Raw genomic sequence first — 12,464 nt, forward strand, 5'->3', positions numbered from 1 at the left:
GCAAAAACCGATCACTATAACTGTGTTATGGCATAGGTGCTGTAGCATGGGGAGGATTGAAATGTGCAGGATGCCGTTGAATGCCTTGCTGATGTCAGTGCCAGCTATGGTATGAAGTGGACGTCGATAGTGTATGGTAGAGGATGTCCCAAGTGAATAGCCGCTGGTGAAATAACCCGTACTCGATAGGACTAACAAGCTGGTGGTGTTCAACCTATCACTGGACATGCATTGAATACCACTGCCTGCCACAATTGCAAGATACTAATGCAAAGAAACGTGAAGCTGGTTCATACACCAAAGCATTTAATAAACCATTAAATTTCTTACTTTTGCCAAAACCAAATGTTTTCAGCCTGCATCCAACCTGTACCAGTACTTTTTGATGCACAGAATGCTGGTTAACCGTCTGCAAGTGATGTACGCATTGTGCCCCCAGAGAGCTAGTGCGCTTTTCACCTTATCAATTTCTTTAGAGCGATTATTTTGCCACAGGGCATAGACGAGGGGGTACGAGTCATGATGACGGAAGTTGATTAAACGAATATGAAAATGTTTGCTCGAACGATGATGAGGCCCATGTATCCATGCAGCGTATGCAGTTGCGTCGTCTATGCAGAGGCCCATCGCCACGCATCATTGGACACAAGGCGAGGCAGGACCACAGCAGGTGGTGGAACTTTGGGAAATCGGGGTGGGCAAAAGAATCCCGAGAATGAGGCCATTGGCGGGTCATGGTGGGAGTTAAGGCCACCCCCAAGTGAATCCTTTTTTAAGTGCAGCTTCCTCGGCACGGGCAAGATCTGGGGGGAGGGTGGCAGCACACGGTGGAATGAGAGCACATATGCAGCGCCGGAGGTGTTTTTTTCTAGTCGGTGGGAGAGTGGCATCATCCAGCTCTCGCATGGAAGTCGAAGATGGAACAGAGGCTGCAACATCTGCCTCGCAGTGGGCTGTCAGTAAATCACGCAGAACCCATTCAACATGAATCCCGTGAGAAATTCGTGCCGGAAATTGGTGAACATCCTGGGCCAGCATAGGGCTACGAGTAACCAACCACAGTAAGCGGACTGCTTGAAGGGCATCGGTGTGAATTGCGATGTGTGCCCGACGCTGCAAAGTGATCCTGGTTACAGCCAGCAGAGCCTCTCCAATGGCCACAAGTTCCGCACAGAACGATGCAGGAGGTTCTGGGACCTTGATGGCCAACTGCACTGAAAATTTTGACCTCTTGAAAACCCTATCTCCGTATAGTCTGCTGAAAAAGAAAGCAACCTGCAAAATACAACAGCTGAAATACACGCGTGGAAGCCGCAAGCAGTCGGTAAAAATCGGCGATTTTGAAACCGAGGAGTGCACGGCTACTGCAGTGACGTTGCAGCCGTCCAGCGAGCGGCTGGACGGTCACCAGCCCAGGAGCAAGTCTTTGTGCAAGCTCTACGCGCACACGCGGCGGCCAATGGGTGAAGTGTGCGCAGCAGAGCTCAACCGGTTCTCAAGCTGCGTGGCTGGCCAGAGGAAGAAGCCCCCGTCGGCTGGAACGTCACAGGCGCGTCATGGCTGTTTACGCGATCCGCTGGCAGGTGCAGAGTGGTCTGCAGCGGAGCTTTTTTAAATGCTTTCGACTGATTAATTAGGCATTTCACGGGGCTACCACTCGTGTCCCAGCTGATGTGGGGGTACTTACTACACATTAGAAATAAATTTGGTTGAGGCGAAATCTGAGTGCAGTTGGCCTTCAAATCTTGCCGAGGGCTGCATGGCTAGTGCAATGAATGGCAGTGGCAATCACAGCACCTTGAATACTGGCGTCGGTATACAACATGAAGCTGGATGGAAGGCGACTATCCAATTTTATGATGCATTGTTGAAGGGCAGACGCCGAATTGTTGCTCTGGACAGCGAAGGTAAGTTGGGTTGTTGCGACTTAATTGTACGAACTACCAAGGGGGAAGTACTTGCTGCGGTAGGGCTGGTAGCGCATGCGAGGCTTTGTAAGCTATCAATGCTCATGCAGAATCACACAATGCAGCCTTTAATTTTTGAGCCTCGTGAGATTGATGAACAAGTTCATCCAACGTGTTCAGTTGGGCATGTTCCTGGAGGGCAACCACAGGGATGATGCGTCGGAGCGCAGTAATCGCTCTCGTAGGCTCTCTGTTAACTGCTTCCAGTTGATCCCACTGTGCTGCCGTCAAACGCAGGAACTGAGCAGAGTACACCCAGCGCGCTTGTAAACCTGCTCTCGTCAAATCGTTGCACCATGTGCGAGCTGGCTCCATTAGCCTTGGGAGCGATACGGCATACCAGTGCTGGCGTCTGAACAGCTGGGTGTTTAGCCTGAGCAAGCCAAGCTGTCGCCAAGCCCAACTGGTGTAAGTGTGATTGCTGGGCTCTTGCAGTGGCCAGTTGAAGGTGGATGGGACAAGAAGCAAGCTTTCGGCGGCCCCAGTGATTGGCAACGGACATGCATGCTGTTTTACTCATTGAAAGCTGGAGCCCACCGAAGAGGCAAAGGCTGTGGCGACACCAGGGACTGATTGGAGTGACCCAGGAACTGCACTGAGTTCCTCGAGGTGTAGGGTACATTGAGGTTAGGTAGTTGAGCCTTGGGGAATCAAGTGCATTCCTGTGAAAACGAATTGCGGAAGAATGCAACAGCAAATGACACGAGCTGCACTGGAATGTGACCACATTCTTGACCCTCAGATAACGTATGATTACTGCGATCGGGCATCTGCAGTAGCTGGCAGCTAGTGGACGCAGAATAGAACCGATTTACTGTATGGCGAGCAGTCCCATACATGCCTCGTGTCTGTGCACTGCACTAAAAAAGCAGCCGGCAACCTGTTTTAGAATCCGTGCCATGCCAGGAGTCACACCTGACTGCATAGATTATACCAAGTATGGCAACAAGTACACATTTAACATCTCTTCCCCGAGGAAACAAACAAATACAAATGTACAAGGCAAGAGAAAAGTAGTTCACAATACTGGCAAGGAACTCCATTCCTGAGCAGCATTCGTGAAGTTTATTTTCTGTCCTTTGTCCATTTGTGCAGCGTGAATGCAACGCCACACACCCAACTATATTCATCTTGCAACTAAGTTGTGACGTATTGCAAAAAAGTCACATATTGCTCCCCGAGCAGAAGTGCATTTGCCTCTATCTTGCATCTGACCTCTCTAGGGCAACATGCTGCCACCTCATCATCCGCACCAAACTTCCGTGAAGAGAGCACCTGACAGAGCCCACACATCAAACATTTAAAGCACTTGGACCACTGCTGGCAAGACAAGGAAGCCCAAGTGAGAAGCTGCCAGCGAAGGAAAAGAAAGTACCGACGCTGGGACCAGTGGCTAGGGCTAAACTATGGAGCAGGTCTGCCTTGTTACACAAGACCCACCTTTATTTTCACAGCTGTCTTCCCTTTCCAACCAGAGCCAAAGTTGCGCCAAGTATCTTAAGTGGGCCTTCACAGCAGACTGATCCAGCTCAATGCTTTCGTTTTGTCAGTTTAACTTTCGTACCATGCGCATTTGCCACAGCAAGAAACTTGCCAGATGTATGGTTTCATCACGCACACACGCTTAGTACGCTTGAGCAAGATGCTGCTTCTGCAATTTTTCTACAAGGAAGAGAGCCAATACTTGGGGGTGAATGCAAGCCGCCTACAAGTAGGCCACGTTTCACGCACCCAAATGCGTTACCGCTACAGGGACCCCACCATGTGCAGCTGCTGGTGAACAGCAGCCGTGGGTTTTGGTCGTGAATCCAGTCCACAACCGAGGCAGACAACTACAAGTCCATCTAGCCAGAAACATTTTTTTCTTCCTTTCCAAACCATACATGCCATTGCATCGGTACAGTGTACATACTGCAAATTTATTCATAAAAAAGGTCTACACATTCTCTCTCAAACATCAAAGAAAAAAACCTCTAAACATGCCGTGACAAGGGGCTGGGTGGTGGCACAAAATCAAACTGGACCGCAGCCGGTCACCCGCAGTGGCCGACCGTTGTAACGCGGGGGTCGCACTAAGGTACAAGGAGGGGGGAGACGCTATCAACAAGTGGGTGGGGACTTAAAACCAGCAACCGCCAGCGCACACAACCGGGGTCTCCCTAAAAAAATAGTGCGGCGCTTATTCCGTTTAAAACAGAGCACACTCTCCACAGATCCAACCTTCGGTACAAAGCTGTTCCCGACCTCAACGCTACGGTGTACAATCAAAAGAGAGGGGGGCCCCCAACTAGCCAGTTGTCGCAAAAGGGGGGGAGGGGGGGGGGGGGGGTTGTATCTGCATGTTTGGAGAAATAAAAACTGCCTAAAGGTGCCACGCTGGCTACAGAGCTCTGTGGGGGGAGAGGCTGTATGTACACAAGAGTGGTCGAAAGAAAAACCTGCTGCCTCACAAAGCCGCACTCTCTCGCACGCCGCAAGCTTCTTTTTGATGCACAGCAAGACAACGCGTGCCGGGAGAAGTATGTACAGGTTCCAAGAAACTAGCGCAAGTGGTCGCCTCTCAAGTAACGGGAGATGGGCTGCAATGCTACTGAACTCGACCCGTTTCCTGTGCTCAAACCCAAAGGTGCCACTGAAGAACCACGCGTGCGCTGGTGTGCCCTTAATTGTAAAACGCTGGTTACCAAGCTCTTCTTGGGCAGAGGCGAAAACAGAGGAAAGGGAGGGGGGGCTAAGAAGACCGCAATGCGAGTGGTCTGCTTGGACGTTAGCAGAGAGCAGATTCTGTTACGCTTGCCTCCATGGCCGCAACGACTATTTTACACATGCCTACAACCATGCTCATTCGGGGCGAAGCCTTCGTAAAACAAGCCCCGCCTTTTTGTCCGTGACGGGGGGTTCATGCCCAGAGGGCGGCAGGCTCTCCAGCCAAGCTGCCCGAGCAACTGCCAACCTGGAAAGCCTGCAGTGGGAGAACACCCACGGGTGTCCCCTTTACATCATGCTGCATTGCTTTGACAAGAGGAGAGAGAGAAAAAAAGAGGGGGGTAGCGGAGGAAAAGGTGCAGCAGCAGCAGCACTGATCGATCACCCATGCCAAGAGTTCGTTCTCCACCCAGTCCGCTCCGCAGCGCAGCCATCTCTTCTTCACTTTGCGGCGCCCTGTCCGAAACGAAGCTGTCGAGAGCAGGCAAAAGAAGCGGGCCCCCGGCAAGGCCGCTGCAGCCACTGCCGAACGGCGCACAACAAAGTGGATGTGTGGTCGCTCCTTGCAGCTCCGGTGGTCGGTGCGGGAGAAGGAGCCGAGGGGGCATTAGCAGCATCCCTGGGAGCGGGGCTTCTGCTCGTTGGTGAGCTTGATTTGGTCGGGGAACTCGTTGTAGAGCTCCACCTCCGTCTCCTGGGCGAGGGCGTTCTTGGCCACCGTCTGGAAGGCCTGCTCCACGTTCAGGGCCTCCTTGGCGCTCGTCTCAAAGTACGGGATGCCGTTCTTGGACTGGCACCAGCCCTGGGCACGCTTGGTCGACACCTGCGCGGCCAGTGGCACAACCATCACTCCGGATCAAGGTCCAACGCGCAAATGGTGCAGTGCTTTTTTTTTGGTGTAAAATATTAGGTCACATAAGCTCATAACTGCCTACACTGAGGAACATAAACTTACCAATTCACTGTTCTCAAAAAGGTTTATCTACTGTAATCCAACTCGCAAACTTTACAAGGTCTAGCTTTGACACTTAACTGCACTTGACTAGCTTTGACACTTGACTTGACTTCCCTTGATCTATCGAACACATTTAATCACATATCTCATACTAATCTTTATAAATTGCCACTACCTTGGAGATGGAATGGCTTTTTAATGACTTGCATCATATCTCACAAATAGTCATCAGTTTATTGTAGAACTATATTGACAGACATCTTAATTTCAGGAGTGCCCCAAGGCAGCGTTCTAGCACCATTCCTTTTTCTTCTATATATTCATGACATCTTAGAATATTAGTGCCACAGTCTGTGTGTTTGCCAATTGTATTACATATAAGATAATAAACAAAGACCATCAGGTTACACTTAACCAGGAGCTTTCAAAAACAGACTGGTGCCAAGAATGGCAAATTTGTGTAAATGAAAAAAGTCCCCACAACTACGGCAGTACATAAATAAAAAACGGAACACTCTCTCCCTACAAGATTCTGCAAACAAAATTGAGAAGAGCTGAAGAATATAAATAAATTGGCATAATTATATCTGGCTACTTGAAATGGGATAAACAGTTAATCTTTGTAAGCAACAAAGCCCTTGCTTTGCTATATTCACGCAAGATCTATAGCATAATCTGCTCTTCCGTTACAAAGAACAGCTTATTGCTAAATTAGGAAACAGAGGCATAATTTTTTTACGTGAACTGGTGAAGAGTAGTGCCGTGTTGCCAACCAGTACAGAGTGCTACTGAGAAGAACCAGTGCTGACAGTTCAGGTAAAACAGATACCTCTAATGTTCAGCTTACAGCAATTTCTTTCACTTCCAGTAAATGCAACTGTTATGACTCCCCCACTGAACAATCGGGAAATGCTGGTCTCCCAACAATTAGTAAAGATGCCAAAATATGATGCCTTAAATTTCTTTTGATTTAATACATGGTGGCATAAAACTATAAGATGCTTACTACTTTATCTGTATCCAGGTCTACAAGCATCTTGTAGATTACATATTTCACAATGACTTTTAAGTACCCTTGGTTTCCACATGTGATAATGGAAAGACACTCTCTTCCAACAGTAACTGGCATACCCGTTAATTTTACATGCAAAGTGCCTAGTTTTCCCTTACAGAACACCTCTTGGTCGTTGTTCTGCAGAAATTTCCTGCCTGCTTCCAAAGCAAGTGTTAGCCACAGAATTGCCGTGTAATCATGTTGTTCGGCCAAAGTGCTCTGTCAAGCTTTGTGTAATTGGCCAACAAGTACGAGGCATCTCTCCAACCCTGCAATAGCCCTGAATAGAAGGCACCACAGCCACCACGAGCATGCTGTGGTGGCGTGCCTGTCCGCAACCCCTGTAACTGGTCGACCCAAGCTCCGGCAGGCACTCCCCCTGCCGGCGAACGAGACACGTGCACAGGGGACGGGTACGCACCCCCCGGTTGTCGAGGTCCACCTTGTTGCCGATGACGACGAAGGGGAAGTTCTCGGGGTCGCGGGGCGAGGCCTGGATGAGGAACTCGTCGCGCCACGACTCGAGCGCCTTGAAGGAGTTGGGCACGGTGACGTCGAAGACGAGCACGCAGCAGTCGGCGCCCCGGTAGAAGGCGACGCCGAGCGACTGGAAGCGCTCCTGGCCCGCCGTGTCCCAGATCTGCATGGTGACCAGCCGGTCCTCCACCATCACCTCCTTGGTGAGGAAGTCCGCCCCGATGGTGGCCTTGTACTGGTTGCTGAACTTCTTGTTCACGTACTGGTTCATCAGCGACGTCTTGCCCACCCCGCTCTCCCCGAGGATGATCACCTTCAGGAGCACCTTCTTCCTCGACGACATGCTGCTGCTGCTGCAGAGGGAAAAGGAGGAGCTGCACGCATTGCAAACGCACCCCCCCCCCCCAACACTGAATGCAGCTGGTGCACAGATAGAATGTGGCTCGCTAAACTGCCAGCCAGCTGCTCGGAGCTCGTTCGCATGCACGTGACCTTGCACAAAACAGTTTTGCCAGTTACAGACTGCGAGTACGTGTACATTGGAGAGTCGGAAAGCTTTACAAAACGCCTGCAGCAACATCGAAGCAATGTAAACAACAACAACATACCACATCGCACACAATCAACTGGTCTGCTGCACGTGTCTTCGCAAAAGAAATGAATGCTACCTCACACTTGTGTCTATAATCGCTTCAGCTGAGCACAGGCTTAATCGGAACAACGGAAACCTGCCACCAGTCTATGCAAGATGCCTGCGCAGTGTCGCGGATTGTACACGAGGCGAACATTTCCGCTCACGCTTTTATATGTGACCAAGGCTGCCCTAGGGGAGTCGAAACTTTAATTCCTTTTAAACTGAACTCGTGGTCGGTGTCCTTGTCTTTCCCAGTCAAGATGGATCCCGACCAGGTGGGTGTCTGTCACATCCCGGACTTCAATGTTTGTGTACAGAACTAAAAAGTCGATGTCCATGCATGCCCTCTGAACTCTGCACCCTCCTGTACCACCACACTGGGGACAATAATGTGTGTGTGGCTGCACAAGCTTCACATTGTGCGCGTGTTCATTTTGAGGAGAAGACATCACCAAAACAGCTGGTGGTCCATGCGCTCACTACACTGGCAGCCCATCCATCCATTACAGCATGTGCTGTCGCCGTTCTCTAGCAACTGGCAATGCCACCATGCCAACAAGCAACTTTTCGATGGAATACTGTTCACGCACTTTTCGATAACCAGGTGGCAGCACCGCACGGGAGAGTTAACAGGGGGTGGGGGTCGATCGCTGCACGTGCACTTCAGGGTGTGCTTTGCTTCTTTTCAAAGAAGCGAGACATGCAGATCTAACAGAGCTGTAAGGGCTGGCTGTGAAAAATGTGACCCGTGTGTTAAGGCGATAGAAATTTCTCGGCAATCGCATGGCCCTTTAATCATTTAAGGGTCACTGCTGTAATCCTACAACGTGAGCCAATGGTTTGAATTTTCCACCATTAGTAAGTACCCCAAGTACTGATTGAGAGGTGCGACCCTTCTCCGGAGTTGGGCACACATTTCTTTCCCTGCAGTTCCAGGCCCTGTAAGAATTGATTGCCCTGCGGCATAGCCTGTGGGAAGGGATTCTATCTCGGCACGTGCAATCTACTACCGACACTAAGGTGCTTGCTGCTGCAGTTTAGATGGCCTGGCGCAGAGGAAGGCCACTGGGACTGCTCTGTTTTATCTCCCTATCTCCATCTGTTTACCATTGTGCACTTGCCCAGAGGCAGTGATTTGGGTACGGCCGCATCTCCTCTTGCGGGGGCGACTGACCCAGCAGTTAGTAATCATCGTTCAAGTGGAAAAAATTTGACCCGCAAGGGTTCAAAGGAGCGCCAACATAAAAATTTGCTCTGCTAAGCATCAATTTCTGACAAAAGTCATTCGAACAGCCATGTAGCCAACAGGAGGGATGTTTCCGCTGGCTGCCACCAACACAAATGCCCTGGACTCTCCGCAATCAGAAATGTGCACAACAAACAAGAACAAGCATGACAGGTCCCCGCACACAGGGCAATTAAGATGGGGAAAAGAAAAAGTGCTCAGCCCCTTTGGCCTACCACGATTTGGAGCACAACAAAAAACACGGACGAAGAAACAGTAGACTAGACAGGCGCTACTCGTCTCGTCCTGTTTTTTGTTGCGCTCCAAATCACGATGACCGATTACCAGCTAGCCCAGCAAGAAGTTCTTCCCTTTTGCCTACCTCATGCCCCTGTCAATTCCAAAGGAAATGCATTCGCTAATGGTGGCCTTTACTGTCCCACAACACTGGGCTGTTTCAGACAGCCTGCCGTCTGCAGGGGCCCCCTTCCCCTCTATAAACTAGGAGGAGGGAGCCACGAGGGTTCCGCCTGAGAGCTCCCATCGAGACAAACGCCTTGTTCAGACAGAAATGGTGCCCCTGTGCTCCCACACTGAAACTGGGGGCAATGACTGCCACTATAATTCACCACCAGTCTTTACACCTTACGAACAGTCACAAAGGGCAAAGATTTGATGTGGATAGTTTCAATGCAAAACTAACGACAGCTGGCAGACTTTAGTACACTACAGCAAAATCATAGGTAAAGTGACATTGACAGCTGACTTATGAAAAAATTCTTGTACCGTTCATTCAACTGTCGAGAAACTATTGCTACAATACTATCCATAATTACCTGTATTAAAGTTACCCCTGGTAGTTTGGCAGGACATGATGTGTTCACCCTTGAAATCTTGTTGCAAAAACGCATTTATAAGATGTAGCATGCCTATTATGGGGGTAAATTAGCACTGCTTCAAATTTCTGGATAGTTGACTATCAACCAATTTTCTGACACAAAATTTTGTTGGCTTTCTTGTAAGTGAGCAGCGTTGCTCCAATGTCATTCCTTCATATTTCAGAAGCACAAGTATAAGGCAATGCAAAAAGCTAACAAAATTTACCCCCCCCCCTGCCGTAGCTCTCATCTAGTCTGCACAGCAATATGGTGCCGTGTTTCCTAAAATGCAGAACACCGGCGATAGTCACCTGAACAGCTTCCACCCAATTCTCGACTGTGGCGTCAAATACAACCGCTTGCAGTGGTATTGTGTGGCGATGCTCTACTTTAGAATTGTTCCTAAAATGATCGAGTGCACCATTCCCTAGTTACCTCCATCGCGATAAGCCTCTAGGCCTCAAAACAAAAGCAGCTAAACATTACACATGCCCAAAGGAGCGGCAGTACCCACACTACACAGCGATCCCTCAAAACCGGTTTCTAAGTGGCTGACGCGGTTGTGCTGAAGGCAATGACTGCGATGCAAAACAGTATATGCAGACCAGTAGTCTTGATGCTCGCAACCAAACACCGCACCGTGCATGAACATGCTCACTCAGAAGCTGCATAAGGGGACAGACAACCAGGGTAGCGGTTTCTGCAACATTTCCGGCAGTGTAGTGGTTGTGGCAGGGAAAGCTTTCGATTCTTGGTTAGCTTATGACGTGAAAGCTACACAAGGGGCTGCCTGCCGCAACCAAAAAACCCAATTTCAACAATTTTCATCCATCCGTGCATTTGTTCTTCCACAAAACAATTCCAACTGAATTATTCCTCCCAAACAGACAATGCTTCACACTTGAAGACAACTGGAGATGAATACAGCCCCAATTTTTAAGCTTCGCCCCTCAGTATTACGCTCAAAATGGACCCAAATAATCTAAATGCCCCTTAACATTAAGCTCGACACATTTGGCACAGTGCGTGCACGAGCGATATGACAAGCTCAAACAAAGCGATAGGGACCGACAAAAAGCCTCACGAAACGGTGGTTCCCACATGCGTGAACGCTTCGAGGTCAATTTACACGGCAGACCGTTACGTGCTTCACGGAAAACGATTGAAGCGCGCGAAGCTACGCCGGTCATTTCAGCCTGAGCGCTATAAGTAACGGCGGGCAGAAAGGCGAACTCACTCGAGGTTTCACGACAGAACGCGCGCGTCCAGTAAAAGTTACAATGCCTCGGTCCAGGTTGGCACTGTCAACACAACGTGCGGAGCTGCAAGCGATGCTAGCTCCGATGACGTCGTAACCGACAATCAGCCGACATGTCAAGTACCAACTACGACGTCGGGGAACCAGCGATAGCATCGACAGATCAATCCACGAATTCACCCACTCGCAGGAATCGAGGAAACAGAGCCGCGGGGCAGGAGAGGGCAGCCCGAGGAAGGGTAGCTTCAGAGGAAATAAAACCACCGGGCGTCAGCGAAAACCCTCCGTTCAGTGACCGCAAGGGGCAAATCGACGCTACTCGAGAACGAAACAAAGAGTGGTAGAAAACACGGCCGCCGAAACGGAGAGTGAAAGGCACCAAGGCGTTCGCCTGACTCACGCACTGCTGATTATGACAGGCTCTCCTGCGGGCGTCGCAGGTCATGCCGGAGGGTGTAGCAACGCGCCCGAAACGAATCGACGAGGCAGTGAAAGAGCAAGAAAACGAGACGCCGCCTGTCACCACCCTTCGACAGAGCCACTCGGCGCAGCAGCGGCCCGTTCGCGACAACGCAAATCGACGGGACCTCGATGAGGCGAAACTGGTGGTGGGTGGATGCAGCGCAGCGGCCGCCAAGACGCGAGATAATGAACGCTGTGCACGGCAACGCTTCGAAAGCACGCCCAACACGCCGCGCCAGAAGTGCGAGGAAAGGGTAGTGCAGCGCGTGTCGTCGTCGCGCCAACCTGCCTCTGGTATCCAAGAACGAGGCACGGAAGCGGGGTTTGTTTCATCAACCAACAGCTGATCTGTTAGCGCACGAGCTCGGTCGCCAGGCGCGCTCTGAAGGACGGCGGCGTACCCGAGGCTTTGACAGACGCTCGGCTAAGCGCATTGACGTCAAGGGCCCGAAGCGGCCCGCTCAGAGCGAAACAGCGGCGGCGTAAGCGACCGTATGCACCTCGCGAGTTCCGATGTTTCACTGGCGAGTCGCCGCTGGCTTAGGCTTAAAACGACGACGTCGAGGCGACAGCAGGGGCTTTACCTGGACGCTGCCGAGGGATGCTGGTCCTCGAAGTTCGGGCGTCACCGAAGAAGGCGGCTGGAGGCCGTCGCAGCCTAAAGAGGTCCCCGAAACCGGGAAGCGAGAAGCAGCAAAGTTCACACTCCGCTGCACTGCCAAGCTCGGGAAAAGGACACACCGACTACTAAACCAAGATGGCGCAAATCGTTGATCACGGGACGAGTGACGTCACGCGGATCACGTGGCTTGGCTTGCATTGCTTGCAGAAGCGACAAATTGTGATTG

The 12,464-nt window shown here is 50.8% G+C and overlaps 1 protein-coding gene across 2 annotated transcripts; it reads right to left on the minus strand.

Annotated features, from left to right (window-relative positions):
- Positions 1-3,806: 3,806 nt before the first annotated feature.
- Rab7 (RAS oncogene family member Rab7) lies at positions 3,807-12,380 on the minus strand. Of its 2 annotated transcripts, none has more exons than XM_077688916.1 (3): positions 12,201-12,380; positions 7,104-7,512; positions 3,807-5,496 (listed from the first exon to the last, which is right to left on the minus strand). In XM_077688916.1, the coding sequence occupies exons 2-3, from the start codon at positions 7,500-7,502 to the stop codon at positions 5,281-5,283; spliced, it is 615 nt and encodes a 204-aa protein (XP_077545042.1). In that variant the 5' UTR covers positions 7,503-7,512; positions 12,201-12,380; the 3' UTR covers positions 3,807-5,280. The 2 variants fall into 2 exon arrangements, with proteins under 2 accessions (XP_077545042.1, XP_077545043.1); XM_077688917.1 differs by having other exon boundaries at positions 7,104-7,533; positions 12,201-12,366.
- Between the last annotated feature and the right edge of the window lie 84 nt (positions 12,381-12,464).

The sequence above is a fragment of the Haemaphysalis longicornis genome, unplaced genomic scaffold (assembly GCF_048455015.1).
Source record: "Haemaphysalis longicornis isolate Haplotype H1 unplaced genomic scaffold, Haemaphysalis longicornis Haplotype H1 scaffold_10, whole genome shotgun sequence".
In the NCBI taxonomy this organism is placed as follows: domain Eukaryota; kingdom Metazoa; phylum Arthropoda; class Arachnida; order Ixodida; family Ixodidae; genus Haemaphysalis; species Haemaphysalis longicornis.